Below are 26327 nucleotides of genomic sequence, written 5' to 3'. Positions count from 1 at the left end.
TCTCCTCTCTCTTCCCTAACTTTCCTCTCTCTCTCTCTCTCTCTCTCTCTCTCACTGTCCCCATTGTAATAATGAATGGCCAAAAAAGTAACTTAAAAAAAAGAAATGGTCATTTTAAAGAAAGCAGAATCAACTGTTAAATAAAACATTCTATTTTGCGATATTGAAGAAAAATTGAAATTGTTGTGTTTCCTTTTCCTCTTCCAACTTGAAATATCCAACTAGAAACATTTTTATTGCTGCTTATCTCTCTTTGTGTCGACAGCATGAGGAAGGATAGAAAGGCCAACCAATAGCAGTCACTAGTGCTGTGCCAGAACCAGGTAGAGGATTCATTTATTCCAGGAGCCTCAATCGATGTGGTACCTTGGCTGACGTCATGCACACATTTGTGCCTTCAACCACAAGACTCAACTTTGTATGTTTGATAGAAAAAACTTTTGCATCTATTGGACATTTCATGTGTGCTGTGGTACCTTTGTAAACAATAATGTGCTTGACCCGTATCCTCAATTTTGTGCTTGTTCCCCAATTAGCACACAATACCCAGAACAACGTGAGTGGCAGAATGATATCACGCCTAACTGATGTCACTTCATGTAGATGATCATTATTTTGAACAGTAAAATTTTGACACAGCTTGAACGAGCCAAGTGTTGTCGTGTATCTATTGCTCAGCTGGAATATGGTGTGAACTGCACACCACAGTGATGGTTCCATGAATAAATTAGCAGCAGTGTGAGATGAGAAGTGTGTTATTGCCAGATCTGCTGGCGATTCTGTTTTTCCACTCTCATTCCTAATTGCTTTTCATGTGAAACAACAAGCTGTTGATCGCACTCACGCTGCACCGACACTGCAGAGCTGTCTTCACCTCAAGGACAAGGAGCCACCTCTGAGAGACTTTGGTGCTTCAGTGACACTGTGTGAGGGGAGGGGTCAGTTAGAGAGAGGTTAATCGCTGACACCACACATACACACACAGATATAAACACATCATGCGCACATGCACACCTGCTCCTGGGAGTCAGGAATAGGAGACCACCAAGGTCGGCCGGTGATGGGGAGATGAGAGCACTTTGCCACTGCCTGAACAAAGTACTGGTGCTGCCTCAGCACTCTGAGCGCAGGAATACAAATACATTCAGCTAAGTGGAAGAGTTCTTTTACACAAGACCTTGAGCCTTCTGCACACTGCAGACTTTACACTTACACTACAGAGGGCTGAAGATAGGAGGACAAGGAAAGAGTGGTAGGGGACTCAGGGTGGCTCAAGGGAGACAGGGAGGCGAGAGGAGAGTGGAAGAAAAGCAAGGAGAGATGTGAGGAAAGGGCAGGGACAAAGAAGCTTGTGAGGGGGAAGAGGCTTGAGACAGAGAGAGAGAGAGAGAGAGAGAGACAGAAAGGTGGCGAAAGATCTACAGGGAGAGTTAAGGAGCCAGAAAAGGAGAGGGCTGCCAACATACCAGCTATAACTATGAGGTAGAGACGTTAGGGGAGATGAAATTGAAGATATGTGATGAGAGGCAGAGTGAGAGAGAGAGAAGGGGAGAATAAGGGGTGTCATGGCTACTTATCATCACACTGCCGAGGGTGACATTGATTAGCACTTGCCATCGGCAGGGAGCCTGTGAGCTAGTCGACGGGAAGGTCAGATAATTAAACCCAACGCTACTGCAACTAGCTGGCACTACGCCCGCCTCACTCCCGCCCCTAACTCACTGGAGTTGGATGAGACAAACTTGTTGTTTATTGTTGTCTTTGTGTGTGTTTGTGCCTCCTGGTATTGGGTTGTAATGTATGTGTGGGGCCCGTGGGTTCATGTGCATATCTGTGCATGGAAAGCACACAGGATATGTAGGAAACTGTTGAATTTCAGGCAGATAATTTTCCTTTGCAAGTTTACAGTTTCACTCAGGCAGTTGTCATTGGATATATGCAGTAAATAATCTGCCAGTCTCTCATCTGTCTGTGATGTGATGTTGTGACAGATGTGCTCAGGCCTATCTGAGTGATGTATTTGTGTGCATGTGAATCTCACCTCTGTTTAAACCCCCTGTTCCCCTTTCCTGCAATTTTGTTCCCGTCATTTCCAAAGTCGACTCTTCAAAGAGCCCACAGGAGCTGTTTTGTGAGTGGAACACGGTGAGATTGGATTTGACCTCTGTGATTTCTCTGCTTACTTTGATCTTAGCATGCATCTTTTTTTAGAATCGAGCCCTCGCACATTTTGCTGTCAGCTTGGCGGTTAAAGCATTAATTTTGCTACAGGCATTATTAATAATGCTCTTTAAATTGAAAAGAAGGGGTGGTGTAGGTGACTGGAACAAAACATTCAAGGGGGAAAAATGGTTCCAATTAAGTGATAATCTGATGTGAAGTATTCTAAGTGGATAACAGCCACATGGGTTACTGTGTTAAGCCACCGATATCTTAATTTTAAGGAAATATATTGCCTAAGCCTGACAAAGCTTAGGAAATATTTCATTGCTGTTAATTGCCTCCTGTTTTCTTTAATATGTCATAGCTGCCAAGTACTCTGCACACAGCACTGTTGCATTGCAATTGATAGTTATCATTTTGTAATGTGCCAATAAATGCCCCATGTTTACGATTCTCTTTACACTACAGTGAGCGTTGTCACTGGGCCTGGTTTCAGCTCTCTCAATTCCCCATCCCCCCCCCCCTCCCGTCCCCCTGGTACCGGCAGCCACCTCTGCCATCCGCAAACCTCCAGAAGCACAAAGAGCAGAGGGAGATTATGAATGTTCTGGATCAATACTCTCAGAAAGTGCATCACGGGAGGGGGAGGATGTAAACCATATGGCGCGACTTGAACTATACCCCATCCACTTAGCAAGCCTATTGCCCCATACAGGGCTACATGGTGTCCCATTTTGTTCCTATTTTCGTCTTGAGGAAATCTTAGACCTCTCAAGTTTAATATAACATCAGGGAACAATTAGTGTCCTCACTGAGGTCACATGCATGTAGCTTCCAGTGCTCACCACACTTATTAAGTCATCTTTTCTAACATAATTTCTATTTAAAAAAAGAAGTGCGCCATGCCAGCCAACACTGCTTCATTTAACACTGCATAATGCTTTAACTTGAGCATGAATGCATTTGGCTTTTTCACTGAACAATTGTCACTATGGAATAGAGCAACAGTAGCATGTTGACACATTAAGTACAAAGGCCCAGAACTAGGAATGACTGCTGAAAATTACAGTCATTAATGATGAATTACCTGTCATGTGCGAAACTGCTTGTTTATTTCTGTGTTAAATCGTCTGATTGCTTCTCTGTGGCGCATTGCACATTATCAGCTGCAGCGTGGCAGGCGCTCTCTGCGTGAGATTTGAATGGTGAGATGTGTCACTGTGGATCAGCGATAGAGCAGCGACACAGAGGAGGTGTTAGGAGCGCAGAAAAAGAGGGAAAGAGCAAGAAGAGGTGACCGCGGAGAGAGAGTGAGAAAGAGAAAATAGCTGGGAGATGATCAGATAGCAGTGAAGAGATGCCTGCTTGCTGTACGCGGACTCTGCTGAGTGCCAGGCAGTTTCCCTGTGTGTCCACATTTGCTTATCACCTGCCTATGTAAATGCATTACTTAAGCATGTTTACAGAAGACGTGTCATTATCTTTCAGGCATGCCACCACCACCACCACCCCACCCAACCTCACTGACAGCCATCTGTCTGGTAATTAACCTGACTGACACATCGACTGCCTTACTGCCCTTCAACAAATCACTGTGTGTGTGCGTGTGTTTGCGTGCGTGCGTGTGTGTGTTTGTGTGTTTGTGCTTTTGGCCACCTGTCTTTCATTTTGCTCGCCTGTGCACCTACTTGTGTTTGCCTCTTAGGCTCTGATGCTAATGAATGTATCCGTTCCCCATGCGTGACACTGTGTCCGTGTCCGTTGCTGTGATGTAATGTGATGCAGAGAGGAAGAGAGTGTGCAGCTGGGTATCTGCTCCGCAACTTTACACAACTCTACATCCATTCATCATTAAAAGCAGACAGGGCCAGCTCGGAGGGTGGAGAGAGTTGGCAGGGTCAGATTGAGTATGACGATAATTACTGAGAGAGGGAATGAGGGGGAAGATAGTGATGTTTGATTGAGAGCAACGAAGGTGTGTAACAGCAATATTGGATTCTTCACCGGCACGCTGATATTTCATACTGAATGAAGGCAGAAATGCAGACTCACCCTGCCCTGCACTTTATAAACTTTTTGTGTATGTATGTATGTATGTGTGTGTATGCATGACTGAGTGATGAAACACTTGCCGTACAGTTTGAAAATGCACGGCAGTGCAGCATTCCTCATATGGAGAGTACTGTATCTGCAGTGAGGTGTCAGGTTGCAAGCACCCATGAAAAAGCTGCATTCTCTGTGTTCCTTTATCTTTCTGTTTTCATTTATCTATTCATTCAGTATATCTACTTTTTATACATCATTCTCTAATGACATCATACCCGGTCATGACAGTTATACATAAACCTGAGAGTAATTCTCAAAAACAGATATAGCATCTTCCTGATTAGTAATATATGGATCTGTTTATAACCGGTGGTGGTGTTTTTTATTATGCTAATTCAGGGAGTGTTTGTGGTCAGTTACCTCACAAACCTACACACTCTAGTCTTACTCAACCAGTTACAACCAGTTCTCCTTTGTGTATTTCAAGGCTGGTTTTATGGCATTTCTGTACATATGCATACACAAAAAACAAACTCAATACATACATACATATACAATTTGCATTCCTTCAAAAGACATAGTGCTATTGATTTGTGCTCAGATTAAATGTGCTGCCATGTCCTCAGAATGAGATTCACGTAGCCACAAGAGCCTGATTGGACTGAGGGATCGATAAGGTGGCAGAGAAATGGAGAGACAAGAGATGAGGGAGAGAAAGAATGGAGAGAGGGAGAGAGATGTATTCGCTGTTCTTCATTACACCTATAAAAGGAAAGAAATGAGAAGTGGCAGCCGGGGAGTAGTAGCATTTTGTTGCAGTGCAGTCCCGACTCAACCCTGAAGTTCTTTGCATTATGCTTTGATGTATTATATAGTAAAAAAAAAAAAAAAAAAAATTAAATGTGTAAAACCGTACATATTACTAATGCATACCAGGTAAGGTACACGCAATCAGTGCGAATGGCATTGAAGTGCAAGAATTCCCATGACAGGGCGAAGTAGGGCTGATGATTTTATCTGCAACGTGAACTTAAATCCCGGATGTATAAATGTACTGGAGACAGAGGAGCTGGATTTAAAATGGGACAACGCCAGAGGAGCTGAGGTGAGCAGCACAGAGAGGGACAGACAACGCATCAGAGGGCTCATCTGTCTGAGATAGCTGGGTATAATTAACACGGCTTTGGTTTTTAATTAATCTGCCTCAATCAGAGTAGAAATTCTATTCTTGCATTTCAGACTAAATTAATTCAAGGACATGCGCTCAAACAGCAAAGTCCACAGACTGTGTACTCCAGTCTTTTTCCCTCCCTTTGTTCTTAATTTCTTTCCTGTTTTCCTTTTTCTTGGTGTGCTTGTCCAAGGGTTGTTTGTTTTTCATTTCTTCTCCTCTGCCTTCCTTCTTTCTTTACTTCCTTTTTTCATTCCTCTTCATTCAGATAAACTCTGATATGATCTAAATATGGTGTCCTGTGTTTTCAGCATTATTCTGGTCACAACCTTGTCAGCTAGGGAATGCGCCAACCCTGTAGTGCCCTCCAATGGTGGGTCTGTGCCCAGGGAGGTTGGGCAGCACCTGGTGATGATCCCGATGGCCAAACTCAACCAGCTGAGCCCTGAAAACAACCACCACCTGACCATCTGACAATAATAATAATCTCTCTCTGTCACACTGCCAGCTCCATGTGGCCGGGACATGCGAGAGAAGCTATTACTCTGCTTTGCTGGGGTTTACACTCTCTCTAATCGTCTATCTGTTGTTCGATTGGTTGATGCCATACATTGTGGATAGAGATCACTTTCTGGATATATGGTGACCCCACCCCCTGTGTTTGTCTCTCTGTCTGTCTATTTCTACATGGTCACAGACAGACAGTTTTAAAGGGAGGCTCTGAATCTTCACATGAAGTTCAGTTTACTTGTCATGAGGAGCACTACTCAGCCTGTGACAACAGTTGGATAAAGTGCTCTGTAGAGTTTGAAGAAATAACCATAATGTCTGGGTTGCTGTCTAGTTGTTGTATGGGAAATGTAGTATCCAATGGTTGTGGAGCTTTGCCCATATCAGGAAATAAAAGTTAGGATACCTCCAACTTTGCTTCAACTTTGATTATTCTTTTTAAAATCTATCTCTTGTGAGTATCACAACTTTAAGGATGTGCAATACTAAATTGCTGGAATGCCACTTTAATCACCATCAAGCTCATAGTCCTAGAGAGTTGTTTAAAACATGGTTTAGTTGTCTGCCCCTCATATCGTTTGTCCTACTGGACTTGTCTAACTGTGGCGCTTAGATGTCAGTGTATCCCTGAGTCCTTATGCTGAAATTTGTGAAGAAAATGTTAGAATTACTGATTAATGCAGAAAAAACAACAAAAACGAGACACGAAAATGTATTTTCTTTAAAACAAGTGTCTGTGCTGTCCCTCAGTTGGCCTCACCATCACCTCTATTTATCATGCATGCACTACCTATTATCACTGAATTTTGCATGAGGCTCTAACTGTGATGGATCTAGATAGCACATGACACAAATCAGAAAGATAATGACATGCATGAATGTAAGCGCCGGTGAATTTTCCATGGCTTGAATGTTTTTCGTGCGTTCAAAATGGGAAATTGACTATGAGATGGACAGTTATTTTCTGTGCATCAGATAATGGTGACGTCTGCTGGTTCAATGCATTGAAAACATCTCGGAGAGCTGCTGATGACAGAGTGGGTGGGTCTGTGGACACACTGTACCTGGCTGCACACTTGCTCTGTTACTCTTAACGGTGTCCAGCCCATTGCTGTAAAAAGCATGTGTTCCTGCTAAAATGGGAACTCAGTGAGACACTGTTTGTCCAAAAAGCATTTGTTTTATGCTTTGATCTCCTTTCTAAATAGGCGCTTTCTTGGCATCCTTCTCCCCTTTTAACAGGACCAGAGGGATGGCCGCCATTATTGAAAGAGATCCAATGGGCTTGTTTTCTGAACCATAGCACAGATATATTGGATTGGTGAGGAAATGGGCTAAAATTGGATGAGAAGTAAGTCTGTGTTTGAGTGTGTGTGTGTGTGTGTGTGTTTGTGTGTATTCGTACATCATTGTGTGTGTGTGTGTGTGTGTGTGTCATACTTGACAAAGGGAAAAGGGAGCTCCCTTCGCTGCTGACTACACCATTTCCTTCCTTGAGGAGACCTACTTGAAAACAAAACGCTGGAAGTTTTTTGACAGTTTCATTTTCAGGTGCACTTCAGCAGAAAATATATGGACATGACCTCATGTGCCTTATATCTGTTTTTATGCAATTTATCAGCATCTTTCCTCATACAACATAAGCAGTAGTTTCTGTCCTCACAGGGCACAGCATCAACGTTATTGATATTTTTGATCTTGTAGTCTAGCATTCTGGGTTAAGTAACTGTTGACATGCAGGTGGGATCCTGCTCTGCTGTGATTGGTGGCGCTGCATCATTCTTGGGTGTAACTGGTTGCTGTCCTTGGGGAGGCAGGCAATGACAGTTGAAGTAATTGACTGTTAAGCTCTTATGGATTTACTGCCTGCTACTGGTGTAGCAGAGGGCTGATCAGCCTGTACTGTACACACACTGCTGTTCATACACCATCTCTCTCTTATACACACATTTAGCCAGATCATAAACACAAGCAACGCAAGGTGTGAATCGGTTACTGGCTTTCATTAAAGCCTACCTAATTGTATATGGTGTGGTATATTGTGGTATGTGGTATATTGTACTGTACACAAAGAACATGAAGCCATTGTCGTGCTGTGCGTACTGTTAGAGATAATGCAGGGATGGAATCAGGATGGTGTCTGTGTTGCTGTTTCTCCTTGGGCACCAGTAGCCAACCATAAGGTGTTGTGTTTGTCAGAGCCAAGCTTTAGCTAGGTGGAGAGATGCCCCTGGGAGTGTCTGACTCACCCATGCTTGTGTTGGTACGTGCATATGCGCGTGCGTCCTCCATGCAGAGGGTGCGAGGTGTTGGCAGGGCTGTCATATTGAGCCAATGGCGTTGAACTCATTGTGTCAGCTCCTGCAGGCTGCTATTGATGCTCCTATCGTATAACTCTCTCTTCCTTGCCCTTAGTGTCGTACACTGGCCACATTCTTGTCACTACTTTCCTCTGACACGTGCGTGCGGGCATGTAGGAGCACATTTGCAATTGCATCTTTTCAGCTGTGCCTGAGTGTGCATGTTTGTTTGTGTGCCGACGTTTGTGTTTTTTCTATGAGTGTGTGTGTGTGTGCTTCCTTCCTGCTCTCACGGCGCATCGTGGAGCTCCTGCAGAGCACTGCTGCATTTCTGCATCATTAGGTGTCTCCCTAAGGCAGAGTGAGAGGCCGGACCCCACAGGCAATGGATTGAGACCAGAGAATAGAAAGAATGCAGAGAGGATAGGATGGAGGAGGACACGAACCAGGACACGGTATTAAGGAGCAAAAGATGTAAAGCAAAGGGACTGAGTAAAACATGTGGCTAACTGAGAGGAAACTGAGAGGAAGCTACTTTCAATATGAGAGAAATTGAGAGCAGCAGTATTTAGGAGGAAAAAAAAATGGAGATTGAGTTACTGGAGGAGCACAAGGTGGAAAAGAATGAGAGGAACATTGAGAAACTGTTCAGTCAGAGAGGGACAGAAGGAAAGTGTAAGGAGGAGATAAGTGACGGAAGCTGGAAGGCAAAAAAGTTCATGTTGATGTGTTGTTTAATCTAATGTTGCTTATCTTAAAACAACTGAAAACTGCCAGTGAGGTGGAATCATTTCATTATGTTGAATGTGGTGACCACATAAGGATGACATGAAGTTGGCCACTTCCCTTGCATCAAGATAAGATGACTTAATTACAGAAGATACATGTACAATAATTGAACATTTCTGAATCATGTTGTAGCTTTCCAAACAAATGAGTCTTGTTGCATTGGCCAGATGACAGAGGGCTGCAGAAGAGAGGGGATGAATTATGCTCCTATTAACTTCCATACACTAACAATCATACACTTAAGCCTCTGAAGCTAGCACTGCAGAAAGGAGCCATCCTAACAAGCTATTTATGAGGGTCTTGTCACAACTTGACTGGATAAATTACAAAGAGGGTAATGAAACTTGGGTCAGAGTTTTAAAAATTAATTTTAATCCAACTAAATTTGAAAATAAACTTTATTGAAAGAGTGTTTCCCTAAATCTCTTTTTTTTTTTACACCAAAAGGGTTATTTGACATGTTTTAAGCTAAAGATTTTTGCTCCAAAAACCAGGTGACATGTTCTTGGTAGTAATGATTTTCATTTACCTGATGTCAGTGTAGTAACATCCTGAATATGGGTGAAGGTGCATTAGAAACAAGATAATGTTTCACCATCTGACAGGTTTTCACGTTTGAGTTTGTATATATAAAATGAGTGGTTAAGACTGACCAATGGGGAGGGAGAGATGGTAAAGATGACAATGGCGTAGAAAAAGAACTGTACAGAAAGAGGAAGGGCAGAATTCTATAACAACAAGAGAGAGAGGCACGCTTTCCTTTTAAGACACACAACTTCATAGTATATGCAGACAGTAAGATGCTAAATTGCAGTCAGTATAAATATTGCCATCTACTCTCTTGGAAAAATAGACAAACAGCACTTAGAGGCCTCTACCACTAACACAGTACAGTACACAGTGGTTCGCTTGTGAATAACACAGCCAATTAAGCAGCCACAACACAAGGCTCATGGCAACTCTAGGCCTCAAAGGACTCAATTACTGCTCTCGGTTTGCAGGGACAGAGGGAGAGGTAGCACGAATGAGGCACACATTCCTCAAAAGAGGATATCGTGGTTTCCCTCTCTTGGAAGTACAGAGATTCTTATTGCTGTCCATATGCAACATGGTTAATCAAATATCATGATGACAGTGTGTTTCCAGAGAATAATGGTGTTAGGTTGTTTTCTTTTTCTAACAGGGAAATGCCTGGTGGGGATTTCCTGAGCCAATTTTCTCCTTCTGCATAACAGATCAGAAAAATGTGCATTTGCAAAAAAAAAAAGGTTGAAATAGGTCATTTATAGTCTGCATTCTTATTGTGTTGAATCATTGTTGCATTTGATGTTATTAGGTACTGAAGCGAGAAGTATCTGCAAGCAAATTAATTCATTCTGTGAACATATTGCACTCGCTCATGGCGGGTTTGAATACAGTAAGTCTGCCTGTTCAATTAATGTTTAACATGGCAGATCATTTCCGGTAATTTCCTGAGGAAGATATTATATGATATAATAAGATGGTCTTGTATCAGACAGTGTAAACAGGCAGGGCTGAGAAAATGAATGGAGAACAATGGAAATTATTTCCTGGCAGTAAAGCCAGGTTCTGGCACACATTTGTTTGACAAAGGATGATGGGAAATGTAGTGAAGCAGATAAAATGAAAAAGGGTTATTACCGACATAATGATGCTGGGCTTTTATTTCGGCGTATTGTGGTCTATAATTACTATCACTGGTTTGCGCATAAAGGGCCGTGGTACCAAAGGCTGGTCTGGTATTGAACCAAATCAAAAATAATCACCTGGAGGAGAAAAGAGGGAAAGGGAATAAGAATGGGTTGAAGAGGAGTCTAGCAAGTGGAAATGATTAAATAAGAAGAGGGAAAAGGTCATCAGTGAATGTCATCTTTTGCCCTTCAGTCAGGAGCTGGAGCAGAATGATGTATAAGAAGTTTGCCATTAAAATGAGATTTATGCAATGGATCATTTTAGTGGCAGGGGGCACAGAGGTGTCTGTGTTTGTTGTTGAGAAATGTAGAATAAAATATGCGCTGCATGTGTGTCGTACCTTGCTTTAGCGAGGTATAAACACCTACTAATCTCTGAGACTGCTGATTTACAAGGACAATGAGGGTCCATCCGTCCTGGACTGGAGGGTCTGTCCTCCTGCAGATGAGGTTTGGAGTCATCAACAACTGACCTGTCTGCAAGCTGGCAAACAGGCCCGATTTAAGCACCAGAAAAAAGGGAGCTGCTCAAAGAGAGATAGCTGGGAGGGAAATGAGAGTGAGAAAGATAGAGAAAGAGGAGGAGAAATACCTAAGGGTGAGGTGATGTGTGAGAGTAACTTGTCATATCTGATGGCTTATCCCCGGTTCTTGGTGCTTTCCATTTGTCACTGAATCAACCAGGATTTATGAGCTTCTTCAGAGCTACAAATCCTGATTATGGCCCTTCAGATAAAGAATGACACCCAGGTGTTAAAGGGAGTGTGTTTGTGTGGACTGGATGGTTTAATTTTCCTTGGGTAATGGGGAAGGGGATGTGTGTGAGGAAACTGTAGAGTGCACATTTCCACAAATCCTGGACAGTCTGACACAGTGTCGACACAGTGTCAGAGCAGCTTGTTAGTACAGCTGCAGCTTCTTCTGTCCTGTCTCTATCTACACAAGATCGCTGTGGTTAACGCACATAAAACAGATGAAAGTGTCGGGGTTTTCGCAGTAATGCATGTATAGTGCAAGTCGTTATGTGGCATGTGTTGACAGCTGTATTGTATGTTATGTCAGACGCATTTGAGACAACAGCTGAAAAACTCAGCTGAAACAAGCCCCGAATCTTATGAAATAAAGATGTTCTTTTATTGCAGCAGACTGGGCAAAGCAACAACTATATGCCAGAGAATTATTTATCATTATAGATATGTCTAGCAATGCACAACTGTAAAAGGGTATTGCTAACAAACATCACTTGCAGTATTATCATCAACAGGTCAATAAAACCCTCAGCTTTGCTATATTTCTTCAGACAAATGGAACACCAGTGGGGACAAGTAGCTCGACTCTGAGACCTTCCCAGTGACAACTAAGCAAAAACCAAGTGAGTGAATTCTGCAAGTGATGAGTTCCTTACAAATGGTAGTTGACACAAGATTACCTATAAATTCATACATCCAATATCATCCACGGCTGTGTAGGAACCCAGAGGAGAGAGTTGCTCTCCACCTCTGTAGCAATGTACTACCATACCCCGAAAGAAATGCATCCTCCTCCCAGCAGTATACAAATCTCATTAACAGTATTCCCACCTCTCTGGCATTATACCACCTCCCAAGAAATAAACCTAATCCCCCAGCACTGTACAAACTTCCATAATGATGTACCCACCTCCTCCACAACTGTGGTAACAATGACATAAGGCAGTTACAGTTACACCTAACATACAGCCCTGAGCTACACAGTGTGCAGATGGACGCCTTGATGAAAGCTAGTTTTATGACAGGGAGTTATGTTAAAGAATAGCAGCCATAAAAGCAGTTGGAGCCTATGATAACAAAAGCCTTAGCTCACAATCTAACAGACTGCCAGGCTATACCACAGCATTTGCATATTCTAATGAGCCCAATGTTCAGGGTTAGCCGCTTACACTAATGACGCGTTTAGTTCTTAATAAATCAGTTAAGGCAGCTCCCTGCTGGAGCCCAGGGGGCTGCACTGTGTGTGTATGTGTGTGTTGATCTCATCGAGTGCATATTTCATTATAATGCATCTCTGTGTATTTGTGTGTGTGTGTCATTATGCTGTAATTTTGTGAGAATGCGCAAGTGAGTGAATAAGTCTGTTTGTGAGCACTTATCGACTTGATTCTGTCTTAGTGCTTGTGACAGCATGTGTGTGTTTTTGTCTTCAGTCTGCATCTAAGTGTGTGTGTGTGTGTGTGTGTGTGTGTGTGTGTGTGTGTGTGTGTGTGTGTGTGGTCTTCCTGAGCTAAACAACTACAGTTTTCTTATACTGTGATGCAGACCACTTAAAACATCTCCCAAAATGTATCAGACAGTGAAAATTAAAATGACTTTGGGAAAGCTTCCTGCATGTGTTCACCCCCTATGCTCACAGTGCTGTGAGAAGCAGTGTAACAGATGCAGTACACCAACAGTTTATATCTAAATTGGGATTACAGCACACTTCTGTTTTCTATGATAGTGTGACAGTTCTTGAGATTTTCATTTTAACAACCATCAGATGCCAGCAAAAGCACAAAAATGTGATTCTCAGGTAAAACGTGAGACTTGACACATATGCTGCCATAAGACTAATTTAGTGGTTCCAAATAAAGCATTCTGAGGAACTTCTACTGGAAACAAGAGAAGAAACAAGGATGGGCTTCTGTGCACCTATTAGACACGGAGAATCAGTGAGTAACATGAGAAAAATGATGTTTAGCCAGATGTTCATTTCCCTGCATGAAGCTCCAGTTTGTTTCCAGACTTTGGGTTCTAGTAGGTCAGCCAGTTATCTGAACAATGTGGAATCAGTCCTTTGTCACAACATTATTGTGCCAGTTTCTCACAGAGAAGGGGAAGAACAAAAAACAAAAAAAACAAAAAAAAAGAACCCTTTCACAATTTCATCATGCCACTGCCAATTTGGCCCAGTGGTGGTTGGAAGGTCGTTGGGCCATGGTTCTATCAGAAGGATTAGTCCTTAAATGGGATTACAGGCTTGTATGAAAAAAGGAAGAGAAAGGGGGTGGATGCTCAAGCAAGCAAGAGAGCAGAAATATTTAAATGTAGACAGACACATTCAAGTAAAGAGATCACTTTATCATCATTAGTGAGGAAGGGCGAAGGAGGGGGAGGAAACTGTATTAAGAGGGATGGAAACTGTATGGTGAGATGTGAATTCTACAGTTTAATAAAGATTAAAGATTGAAAGATTCAGAAGACTGTATGAATATGTAGAATAAAGAACAGTGAAATAACATTTTATTATGTTTTATTTTATGATTTATCATATCTCCACTGTGAATTTTCTCTACTTTCGTTCTTTTCGCCTGTACCTTGTTCTCTCGCTCTTAAGTGAGCCAGAATAATATCCGTGAAGATGCACTGGAGTGGAATATCCTGGTCACCCATCCAGTGTGAGGAGGACACTACAGTAAAACACACACACACACACACACTCACACAGTAAAGTGGGATGGCTGCGACCCACATGGCTTGCAGTGCCAGCGGCGTCTTGCTGCCCTGCCACCATGGCCCCTCTGCATGTAGGTCATCCTCGGCCGGGGGCACACCACCCTCCCTTGGCTCCTTCTCTCACACCACCCTCATTCACTTCTTTCAACCCTTCCTCACTGGATCCTTCCTCGTTTCCTTCCTCTCATTTCTCCCTCTACAGCAGGGCTTTTCAACTGCAGTAGTTATTAGGATGTTAAATAACCTGATGCCAGTTGATATGCCACAGATAGCCACTGTGTGTACCATATGATATTCAAAATGTCCATGGGTTAAACTCTCCTCACAGTGCTTTTATTTACCTGGATAATTTAGTTTAATTTAGTGTATTTATAGTTATTGGAAAAGTTGAAAATCACTACATTTGGAGATACATTGTTTTCCCTGGACAGTGTTACTATGTGTCTTTATCCTATGTTATCAAAGCATGGCTAAACACCACAAAGTGGAGTAGTAATACTTATTAACAAACAATTTTTCCATATAGTCAAATAGAAACCAGCTGTATTCCAGATGGGCCACCTGACACAACAAAAGTCCTATAGTATACTGAATTTGGTTATAAAACCGGAAACATTGTGAAAACACAATGTTTGAGAGGTAAAGGGGCAAAGTGCAGACGTTGAGTAAATATAAATATTGCAAGATGAAGCAAAAGTTATCAAGGTAAACAGTGCAGGCCTCCTTGGGAAGTTCTCTTTCCTGGTATCACTTATCCAGAACTTTTCAGACCCTGACAGGTGACTTTTGTGCGTCATCTGATGTTCAAGTCATTAGCCTCATGAAGTGATGGAATCAGGTGCTTCGTTGTTTTTTTCACACACACCCACACCAGCATCAGGAACAGAGAAAAGGGCCTTTAATAGTCTCATCGCCTCAGTGGGGAGGCTGGTGTTATCAAATTGGGAGGCAGAGCTGGTTTTAAACATCAGAAGAGTGGGGGGCCGTAATGCAGTGGATGAGATTGATGCAATATGCTTAATCACTATTGACAGTCAAAAGTCAGTTGATACACTCTGTAGTTCTTCGACCACGGTTGAGTATTTCAGCATGAGCGATTCCTTGTGTTTATGCTGTGTTTAAAGCGGCTGTTACTGTGTTTACATGTGACTGGTAATAATATCCATGTTACAAGCTACACACGTACAAAGGAAGTTTGTAATTTCCATAACAAGTCCATGGTGTTCTTTTACTCAACCTGCCCACCATACTAAGAGCATTGTCCTTTAAGCTCTCCTTTAACACTTTAATTTGGCCTAATTAGCATTTGTAGGCTCTATATTTTATAACTGGTTTAGAACTGGTCTATAATGTCACTGCAGATATAAGGATGTTTAAAGTGTTGATTAATATACGTATTTGTCAACAATTATAACTTATTTTATGTAGAGTTATTGATGGTTATGACTGTGTTTTAGTGTATAATTGTTCATTATCTGTTTGAACACCAGCCTCTATTTATGCCCACAGCAGGAGTTATAGTTGTGGACATATGTATTAATGAACATATATATCTGCTTACGGCTACATGATCGTGTGTTATAAACATTTATCAAGTGTTTATATACCACAGCAAACAGTCTGTTTGTACTAGCTTTGTCCATTTACACATGTCCACTGATGTTTAACAGTCCATCTTTGGCCCTGACTTTGTGTTAAAGTAAAAGTAGTAGTAAAAAGCAACATTTTGGTAACAGCCTGTTAGCTCGCAGCCGGTGTGAAAGCAGCTTCCATCCTGACTGTACAGTGACACAGACTACTCATTGGCTGCAGGTAAAATAGGATCAATAGGTAGAAAATGAATTTGAGGGGAAATTCCGGGGCATATTCTGAATATGATACAGCAATTACAGTTACAAGAGTTCCATAATTGAGGGCAAAAACTAAAAGAGCTTGAAAGATTAGGATCAAGGGTTGATTTGTGTCAGGATGAAACAATCAGAGCTGCTGTCTTTAACTTTAGAATTAGATTTAAGGTTGACATCTGGGTTGTGGCTGGACATAGTTGTTACTGTATGCCATGGTGAGTCTACGAGAAAATATCTCCTAAATGGGTATGAGCTCTTTCTTTTTGGCATCACTGGCATCGACCCCCCTGTCCAACCAGCTGAGCTAATCACCCACTATGCACTTCTCCTATCTGCTTGTCTAAAGGCCATTATTGCTGTTCAGAATTTGATAGAGGGCCTGTGAAAACGGTGCTCGCTGCTTTTCAAATCATTTCCGACAAATTACTGTGGCACCAGGATGCCTTTCATCTTCCCATCTTTTTGCCCTCTGTGCTCTTTATGTGTTTTTTCTCCTCCTGCTACTCTCCAGATCTCCCATCCTGGCTTTTCTACGTTCCCTTATTCATTCCTTAAATGCTTCAATCCCTGTAACATTTTTCTCTGTGTGATACAGATGCTTTCAGTTGCTTCTCCTGCTTTCCCCAGTCCTTTGGACTATATGAAACCCTTGGGTCTCTTCTAAAACCACATTCAACAAAGAAGATTTTTACGTGATGTGATTTTTGTCACAACTTTAATCTTGTTTGTTCTAATGATGGTAATTACCTCAAAACAGCAGAGCTGGGCTGAAAGTGACATACGGCAAATGCTAAAAATGTCTTCATTTGCATGTATGAAAACAATTGGTGCTGCAGAGGATAATGCGTTTGTGTGGCATCTACATCAGACAGCACTGTATCAGTGCGTGTCTCTCTGTCTCTGTGCCCAGGCAGACAGTTGGTGGGGCTGGTACCCAGGGCATCAGCTAAACATGATGCCACCCACTGACGTTTAACACATCACCAATCAGAAAAGCCAAATTTGTTATCTTTATTATTCAGCATATGACATAGCTTACTGTTCTGAGAGAGATTTCAAATAGCCTCAGCATACATAAATGTAAATTATTTAATCCTTGGAGTAATCACAACACAGTCATTTTATGCAGTGTTTTTATGGTAAAACTTTTACAGTCTTCCCTGAGGACAAGACAAAATTTATTCTAGACTGTTTTTTTCCCAGTGATTCCTATTTTCTCTCTCTCTGCTCTGTTCTCTGTGGTTTTCCCTCCATCATTTTCTTTTTTTCTAAATCCTACAGTGACAGAAATTGCTGCCATAAAATCCAAAGCTCCACCCACAAGCTCTATCTTTTATCCTCATCTCTCTCTCTCTCTCTCTCTCTGTCTTTCACCAGGGTGGAATCTTCTCCGTTGTAATTGCCAGTATGAGTGATGGAGTGTTTCTGTCAGTGTTTGCCTGATAGCACATCTATACACAGAAACACACATGCACACACACTTTTGTACACAAATGATCACTAATGTGCACACACATGCACATATACACACACACACACACACACACACACGAAGCCCAGTCACATTACATATGTGTGCTCACAGAATGTGCAAACGTTGGCACCCACAGGGACATATGCTCACACACACACACACACACACACGCACATACACACCTCTGTGTGAAGTAGCTGCAGGTGACAATGAGTGAGCTCTCCATTTCCTCTCTCACTTGTTGGTCTCTCACTCTCTCCTTTCCCCCAGGCCAGAGGCCGTCATGCAGTCACAGCGAGATCCATATCCAGAAACAAGCCCCCGTAGCTGTGACTGTGGCATCAGGGGAGAACAGGGGTGCAGGATGGATCTATATGGCAGTTTTTTTCCTGTTGTTTTTATGATTGTTTGTTTTAAATGGCACTTGAAAGGAGCCTGCTAGTATTTAATGAATGGTTAGTGAGTTTAGTACAAGTCCTATAGCAGTAATTTTCTGAGGTTTTTGAATGTGTTTCCCTTCCTTTCAGGCAGCCTCTGGTCTCTAATTCATTTAGTATGGTCTAAAAAAATCACCTTGCAGAGACTGGAAACTACACTTGAGATGAGTAACTCATCACGACAAGTGTAGTGAATGGGCTAAAACAAGCTCAGTGAAGGAGAGAAACAATCAACTGTTCTGTTCCTTCCTTTGTGAACCATATACTGTGTTCCTCTGAGCACCCATATTGATCACACAGCAGCTCGAAAAACACATCTGATTGTCAGGGGAGTTTACAGTGGCCTTATCCCTAATCTTTACCTTCACCTTTCCATTGCTCTCTCTAATGTATTCACTCACCCTCACTACTGCTCTCTAGTTATTTCTTCCTTTTAGAATTTCTTCCTTCCTTCATTTAAAGTTATTCTTTCCATTTCTTTTTGAGGAAACAGGATTGCAGCATCTCTCCACGCCATCATTTCTACCTTCCTTCCATCTATCCTGCTATTCTTTTATTATTCCATTCATTTCAGCTCCTATCTTCCCATCCCTACTTCTTGCTCCTATTTTCTCTCCATCCCACCCTCCATTTCTACCTCCCTCCCCCTTCCATCACTCCCTTCATCGCCTCATCTAGCTCCATCTCTCCATGGACAATCTGCCACTACTGTGCCAGCTCTAGCCCTCCCAGAGTGATCCCGTTACAGGGCTAATGCTGTGAAAAATGACAGTGAACCGGCACTTTTACTGCCATCGCCACCACTTTGGGGCCGCCTGCCGCCTGCAGCCCTGTTGCCTGGCAACTCCCCAGACAGCTTCCCTCCAAAAGGCAAGAGCTCCTGTCTGCTCTGCTGCGATAGAGACCCGAGCCTAATAAGCATTATATCTCATTTTGTCTTATCATTTTGTTGTTAGTGACACAAGTTTGCTCGGAGCTGAGACTATGCAAAGAGCGCTGATGCAGAATGTGTCTCTCATATTGAATGAACAAAATGATTTGCAAGAAGTGTGACTTCTTGGAGCATTGTTGTTTGAATAAGAGGCTGCTCAGCCTCAAATCATAAATACACATAAATGATGAAGATGCAGGTGATGCACTGAAGCTAGAAAAGAGATGAGGAGCTCTGACCCCAGTATAGATTTCTTGGATGCAAACTGAAAATGTTTAACTGTTGTTTTGGTTCATTTATATGCAGAGTCAATAAAATCATTTTTATGATATCATAAGAATATAGTTGATAGTTGTCTCTCAGGCTGCATCAGTGACAGACTTTTAAACTTATTTTGCCATTGAAGTCTTAACTAATGACAGTCATCCCCTTCTCTCACCAGTGAATCCCATAATATGTCTTCCTCATTTTTATCATTTGTACTGGAGAGAATTCTGCTGATGTTATAATGTCTGTTGGTGCCCCAGTATAGAATGATAACTGATCAGACTGATCTGACATGATCAGAAAAGTTAAACTGATTTGTGCAAAAGAGATGATAAACCTGAGCATTTTGAATCTTGTGAGACTGAAGCTTTGTGTCATGGCGTTCAGTTCAGACTTCTTTAATGTGCTACAGAACTTTTACTAAGTCAGAGCTAAAAGCATCACTTTAACAGACAGATGAAGCCGACAATGTTACATTTTCACTGAAAAGGCCTGAAGTCTCTTTTGGATGACTGGAAGGCAGATGGGGTGAGGCCTGTCTTTGAAAAGCTTTATCTTAATTGCTATATTTATAAGTACTACTGCAGTTCAACATGGCCAGTAGATTGCAGAAGGATTGTCTTCACTGTTTACACAAAATATAAAACTGTATCACTTCCTATGATCAGAGAGGGTTCCTGCCACAGGCTGCTGCACAGAGAATTGGTCAAACCAGGGCACCTCATACATAACTCATGATTTTCTTCAGTCCCAATACATTACTTACATAATAAAAAAGAAATTTAAAAACGGTTGAGAGAGATTTTTCATGAAGAAGTTACCTGAGTCTGTATGTTGAAAATATCATGCTTCAATCTCAGCATCCTTTCTCTGTACTGTGTCAACTAATTATGGCTCCTTGTAAATAAATAAATAATTAAAAATAGCCTCAGTGTGCGTCATCACCTGCCCCACTTTTCTGTCTTTCCACCTCCTTCCTAGCTTTTAAAGCAGAAACTCGGTTCTACCAGCCTTTCACCTAAAGTTAACTCGAATCTAATACTCAAGTCTCAAAATATTTGCTGATATGTGTGACGTGAGCCACGTGGTTGCCACGGGAACTCTCAGATGGAGTTACAAGAGTGCTTTGACAAAGTGTGTAAACTCACAGCCACAGAAGCAGTCCTCACTGTTTAATGTGTTTCTGTTTTAAGACATCTGAGGTTTTGAAGAGCAACGGAGAAGGGTTGAAAACTTGACTCTATATCTGAGTTGTGTGTGTGTGTTGGGGGAGTTCTGCCTGCTATGCTATCACTGTGTCTTTTACCAAACTCCGTGTGGTGTGTAACTGCATACACAACCCTTTGCCGAACTGAGTGTTGAAAGCAAAAGCTGATGAGTGCATGAGGAACACAGTCTGAAAGTCGTGTTGTAAAGGCAGAGGCACGGGAATTAAAGCTAGAAAACTGTACTACAATACAACACTTCAAGGTTTTCCAGAAATGATATGATACAGACCCATTTCTATCCAGCTCTGTCAGGTGAATCAGTGTAGCTCTTGAGGCACCATTTTATTCATTTATTCATTCCCATTTTAAGTGATGATCCTGTAAAGAACCACTAATGTAAATCAGTCAAGGTCATGGAGAAAAGCAGGAATAGTTGCAATTACCATTAATGTGAGCTGAATGGAGAATATGGGGGTCAAAATGACTAGTGGAAGATATATTTTGCAGAACCTAGAGGGATGTGTGTGAGTGGCTGTGTATTTATCAGCGATGAGAGCATTCACACAAGGCCCATTAAACAAAGTACACACCCAGTGTATGTAGAATGGATGATGATGGAAACAAAGCCAGCATCGCAGTAATTTCCTCTCATCTTGCTTTATGCCTTAAAGGAATTTGCTTATAAACTGTATTTCATCAAGTCAAACACGATACTGTAGAAGACTGTACACACATACGCACACCATCTTCTGAGCCATTAGGCATGTGTTACTGTAAATAAGTCTGAAGAGACACACACACACCCAGAGAGCAGGATGGTAATATGCCCAGCCTTGCCCCAGGTGTCTCACAGTTGATATATTGGTGTGGCCTCTGATGAATCCATGCAGGCCAAACTAATGCTCTTATTAAAGGCTTTTTAAAGCTCTGCCTAACAGAGAGAGAGGGAGAAAGGAAGTGATGTGTTTTAGCATATTAATATCCACCTCAGGTGCTAATTTGCCCTTTGAGTCACCTGTGTCACCAGCTGCGGTGAAAGACAAGTGGAAATAAAAAGAAAGCAAGAGAAACGGAACGACAGAGTCAGGATGGAGAGATAGCGTGACGGAGACTGAGTGAGAAACAAGAAAGAAAGAAAGGGGGAGGTGTAAATCACATTAATGAATAAGCTTCATTAGTTGTGCCCATTAGCGTACTAAGCACGGATTAATTTAACTTCAGCCGACTTTGGAGAAGCCCAGTGGCCATGATGGGACAAAGTTTGATTACACACCTGGATATTTGATCACTGACACCCGTCATTGTGACTAGCAGCGGACAGCCTGTGGAGCGTCTGTCCCTGAATGTGAAATGAGAACACCTGCAAAGAGAAAGCTAATGTGGAAACAGGTCATTGGCTTACTGAGGACTTCCTCCAGTTTGAGCTCATTTGCTGGTTTTCTCTGCCGGTTTTATCATTCCTCCAAGTGATGCTGCCTATTGCATTGTAACCGTATGTTTGCTGCTTGCTTCAGCTTATTTGTTCATCTGTCTAACTTGCTTAAGTACTTTTTCTGGGTGTTGCGCTCATTTCTTTTCCTGTCTATGTGTTTGTGCTGTCACTAGGCGGACCCCCAAGGCAGAGACATTGCCATCCGTCCCTTCTTGGAGCACTGTGAGAACACCCACATGACCATTTGGCTGGGCATCGTCTATGCCTACAAGGGACTGCTAATGGTGAGAGGAGAGAACACAAGATTTCTTCATATCCTCATGTCTGCACACACAACTGCACTTTACAAATGTACACTATCCACTGATGTGACACTTAACAGCTTCATAAATGTGCATGTTTGAGACTTGACGCCTTCATTTTCATTTTATTGCTGGTATGTAACACTATTTTTTGAAATCTGTGCCAGCTTTAAACCTTGAGTATCTACTCAAAAGCTCCTGACAGATGTGTGTGAACATATGAATATGTGCGTGTTTAAAAGCGTGTGTGTTACTTGCCTCGTTTGGATGAGTAAAAACTGAAGAAGAAAGGGATCCCTTCTTCGGTATGGACAGAAATACAAATCAATAAATGATGATGTGTATAGAGTAGACATAAATAATGACAATAAAATCAAAATCAATGAATGAGGATATTAAGTAGATAGACTGTAAACACAAATATGTATATATATCTGTGAAAAGGTAGACTTTCCAGGTGCTGCCAAAACAGGAAGGACAGACTACACTTACACACAAGAGACTGCTCAAGAAACAGCTCTGTAAAACCATGTCTTGTGGTGATATCAGTTTGGCCCTCACTGTTACTCTTACTGATTAAATGCACATAGACATGAAAGTGACAATGATGGTTTTAATAGTCTTCTAACCATCATTATTGAATATTATTTCATTTTTTTGGCTTGGTAGATCAGTAGTGCTGATTTGCTGTTGAATAAATGTGTTCACTGATTTCATTTGAATACTGTTCATTATTCCAAGCTCATCAGTAGAGTACAGTTGATACTGCAGGCAGACACTGAATATTTACCTCTACCTATGTTATCATTGTTAATATTAATATTTCAAGAATTCAGTTCACGAGGGCACTTCAGGAGTGACAGGATGATAGGGGCAGGGGCCCTGGCCTGTGAGCTGTATGTGGGCATGTACCTGTCATGGTGCATGAGACACATGGTTCTAATCAAACTTGAACATACCTTAGGAATTTTCCATTTCCCCACTACATGTTTTAAAACCTCTGTGAAGCAAGAGCACCTGTAAATTATGCAAACCTCACCACATTCACAGTGAGGCGAAGGAGAAGGGAGCGAGACACGGCGGTAAATCATCTTAAGCAGATTGAGAGAATGCAGAGGATGCTGCGTAAAAGATATCACCGAGAAATGTCAAAGACAGCGAGATGGAAAGAGTGAGAAAATTGAGGGTTAACAAGTCGAAGGGCTTTGGTGTAAAATAAAGAGACAGGAACAAAGACGTGGAGTGGATAGAAAAAGTTCATATGAAGTGATTGGCAGGAGCCCACATCTGTATGAGACATAAAGAGGGGACAGCACAGCAAAAGAAAAGCATTAAGGCTACACACACATACATACAAGCATAAGCTCACACATGCGTGCACACACACTTTACTGATACCTCGCATTCACATACACACGCTCACACACCTGAGGCGCACTAATCCTCTATGACTGTTCTTTTAATTCTGCTCCTTGTCATTCCACTAACTCTCATTAAGACTTCAGAATAAGCAGGCAGGCCACCTTACACAGCACGCTGAATTATTCAGCAGGCTGCTCCTGCTCCTGCTGCTGCTGCTGCTGCTGCTGCTGCTGCTGCTGCAACTCTGTTCCACCAAACAATTTTTCACTCTCACTAAATAAACATTTTACAAGCACGAAACCTGAGGCTGCTTTAAAGTGGTCTCTTTAGATTATGTTTCTCCTCATTAAGACTTTATCATATAATGAAGTCAATTTTTGTTTGATTTTTCTTTCTAAGTGTTTCATAAAGTGAAGTAAAACCTGCACTCCATTAGTATTTATGAAGAATGATAAAGAGCATTACACTAAGCTGTGCACTGACCCACAGAAAAGGAGTTCTAACTTTCTTTTAGCCAAAGTCAAGTTTACTACTTTATCTTCTACTTTATCTCTCTTTTCCCTGATAGTTGTTTGGCTGTTTCCTGGCATGGGAGACCAGGAACGTGAGCATCCCCGCCCTCAATGACAGCAAATACATCGGGATGAGTGTGTACAACGTGGGCATCATGTGCATCATCGGTGCTGCTGTGTCATTTCTGACCAGAGATCAGCCCAATGTCCAGTTCTGCATCGTAGCACTGGTGATCATCTTTTGCAGCACGATCACGCTCTGTCTGGTCTTCGTTCCCAAGGTCAGTTTTTGTGTGAAGGAAGAAGACAGCGTGTACAACTGAATGACTCTACACTGCCAAAAACTAGAGTGTTTAATTATCACCACATTCACACACCACACTTCACTGAGCCCTGGATGCTAAAAATGCAGCATAAACAGTTATTTTTTTAGTCCATGTAATTTTATCCCACAGTGCACTTGTAATAATAATACTTATAACCCCTCTTCCAGTTAATCACCATGAGAACCAACCCAGATGCAGCTACCCAGAACCGGAGGTTAAAGTTCACCCAGAACCAGAAGAAGGAAGACTCCAAGACCTCCACCTCAGTCACCAGCGTCAACCAGGCTAACACTTCTCGGCTGGATGGGCTTCAAACTGATAACCACCGCCTCCGCATGAGGATAACAGAGGTCTGAGGCAGAGACTACACAGACATGTTGTACTTTCTTTTTTTTTTTTTTTTTTTTACCACTACCAGACAGGACAACCGTGCAGTGGGAAGCAAGGTTTTTAATACAATTGTTGAATAAGGAGAGGCTTTTAAATGTAATTTAAAGTACAGTAATTGAGCAGAGGTTCAACAAGAGAAGGAAGAAAGAGAAAATCGTTGAACTCCATTGAACTCGAAAAATTCAAAAACACTGTCTCGCCTGTAGCCAGTTCATTGAAAAATATCAGTCAATCTATTAATTGTTAATAAAATATAATGATAAAATTATGGTTGGTTGTGAAAAGCAACTCTCCTCACTTCAAGAGACTGAATTGTCACCAAGTGTTTGTGTTCTTTGTACTGAGCTATACGCTCTCTCTGATTCATTCCTTAAAAATGTTCACTCGTACTGACATTGAGTGACATTTGAAAAAATCCCTTGGCAGTCACTTCAGCTTTTTATCAGGCCTCTCCGAGATGAATTACTGTTGTCCTTGCTGTTGTTCATGACTGGCAAATGAGGAGCTACTCCGATGCTCATGGCGGACAAGTAAAGTTATCCTGACAATATTCTTTTAGATTCTTCACCGTCTTTAGAAATGTAAAGAAGTAGTTGCAGCAGTTTGTTCTAAATCCAGAAGATCAGACTCAACACTGGGTCATATTTATCTGATAATGTTGTAGCTGAGGTTGTAATCAAAGACAGTTAAGTTTTTGCTTCATAATGTACTAACTCTACTTTAGCATATATTTCTGCCTCTTTAAAAAAAAAAAAAAAAAAAAAAAAATCAACTAATCATTTCTCTGTTTTTCTGTTTAAAAAGTTGGACAAGGAGCTGGAGGAAGTGACCATGCAGCTGCAGGACACCCCAGAGAAAACTCCTTACATCAAACAGAACCATTACCCAGACGCGAACAACATCCTCAGCATACGCAACTTCACAGATGGCAAAGGTGAGAATCTGGCTGTATGTTTCCATCTACAGTCTACTATCTATAGTAGATCCCCTCCCTCCAGTTCCGTGTTTGTACTTTTTTTTTACACAGAACAGCGAGGTGGAAGCATTGCGACATTGAACAGGCTGTGGAAAAGGGGCCTCTCACAGTCCTGTGAGGGTATGTGTGTGTGTGACCCTACCCATTTCAGGCATTCGATACTTACAAAGATTGTTACCTGGAAAATGTTCCATCTCATAAAAAAAATAACCCGCTCACTGACAAAAAAAGAGTCCTCAGGTGCAAAAAAAAAAAAAAAAAAAAAAAAATCTATTTATTTCATGTGCAAAAGGTGACAAAATTTGATACAATATGTCAAAAAAATAAACATTTCTGTCATATTGTCGGCACAGATGTGGCCTCTTCAACTTTAGTTGACAGAATGTGAGCAATTAACTGTTGATTGTCTCACAATTGTTGTCTACCTACTTGGAAAATGTTGAAAATACAAGCTCACTCACGGGGACCCGTCAGGAGGAATAATGTTGATGCTAGTTGGGTGTGAAGTAACAGACACATTACCTAGGATGATGAAGTGTTGATGCGAGCCATGTCAGTGTGTGCTGCACAGGTGGGTTGCGCTCAGTGCTGCCGCTGGTGCCTGAAAACTATATCGCAGCAGCTGGATATAATTCAGTCCCGACTCTCACTGCAGTACCGTGTGGTTCAGTCTGATGCAATTCCTCATACAGTAACGCCTCC

The 26327-nt window shown here is 41.8% G+C and overlaps 1 protein-coding gene across 1 annotated transcript in view; it reads left to right on the top strand.

Annotated features, from left to right (window-relative positions):
- Positions 1-26327, top strand: part of gabbr2 (gamma-aminobutyric acid (GABA) B receptor, 2) — a 174861-nt gene that overhangs the window by 137176 nt on the left and 11358 nt on the right. The window contains exons 14-17 of the mRNA XM_071500682.1: positions 21931-22041; positions 23990-24214; positions 24427-24609; positions 25454-25583. Coding sequence (XP_071356783.1) covers positions 21931-22041; positions 23990-24214; positions 24427-24609; positions 25454-25583 — 649 coding nt within the window. The remainder of the gene's footprint in view (positions 1-21930; positions 22042-23989; positions 24215-24426; positions 24610-25453; positions 25584-26327) is intronic.

Source organism: Trachinotus anak, unplaced genomic scaffold (genome assembly GCF_046630095.1).
Source record: "Trachinotus anak isolate AG129_WGS33_773 ecotype Australia unplaced genomic scaffold, CSIRO_AGI_Tana_v1 ptg000016l, whole genome shotgun sequence".
NCBI lineage: Eukaryota > Metazoa > Chordata > Actinopteri > Carangiformes > Carangidae > Trachinotus > Trachinotus anak.
The sequence above is the reverse complement of the archived record's forward strand: the minus strand, read 5'-3'. Positions and strand labels throughout refer to the sequence as shown.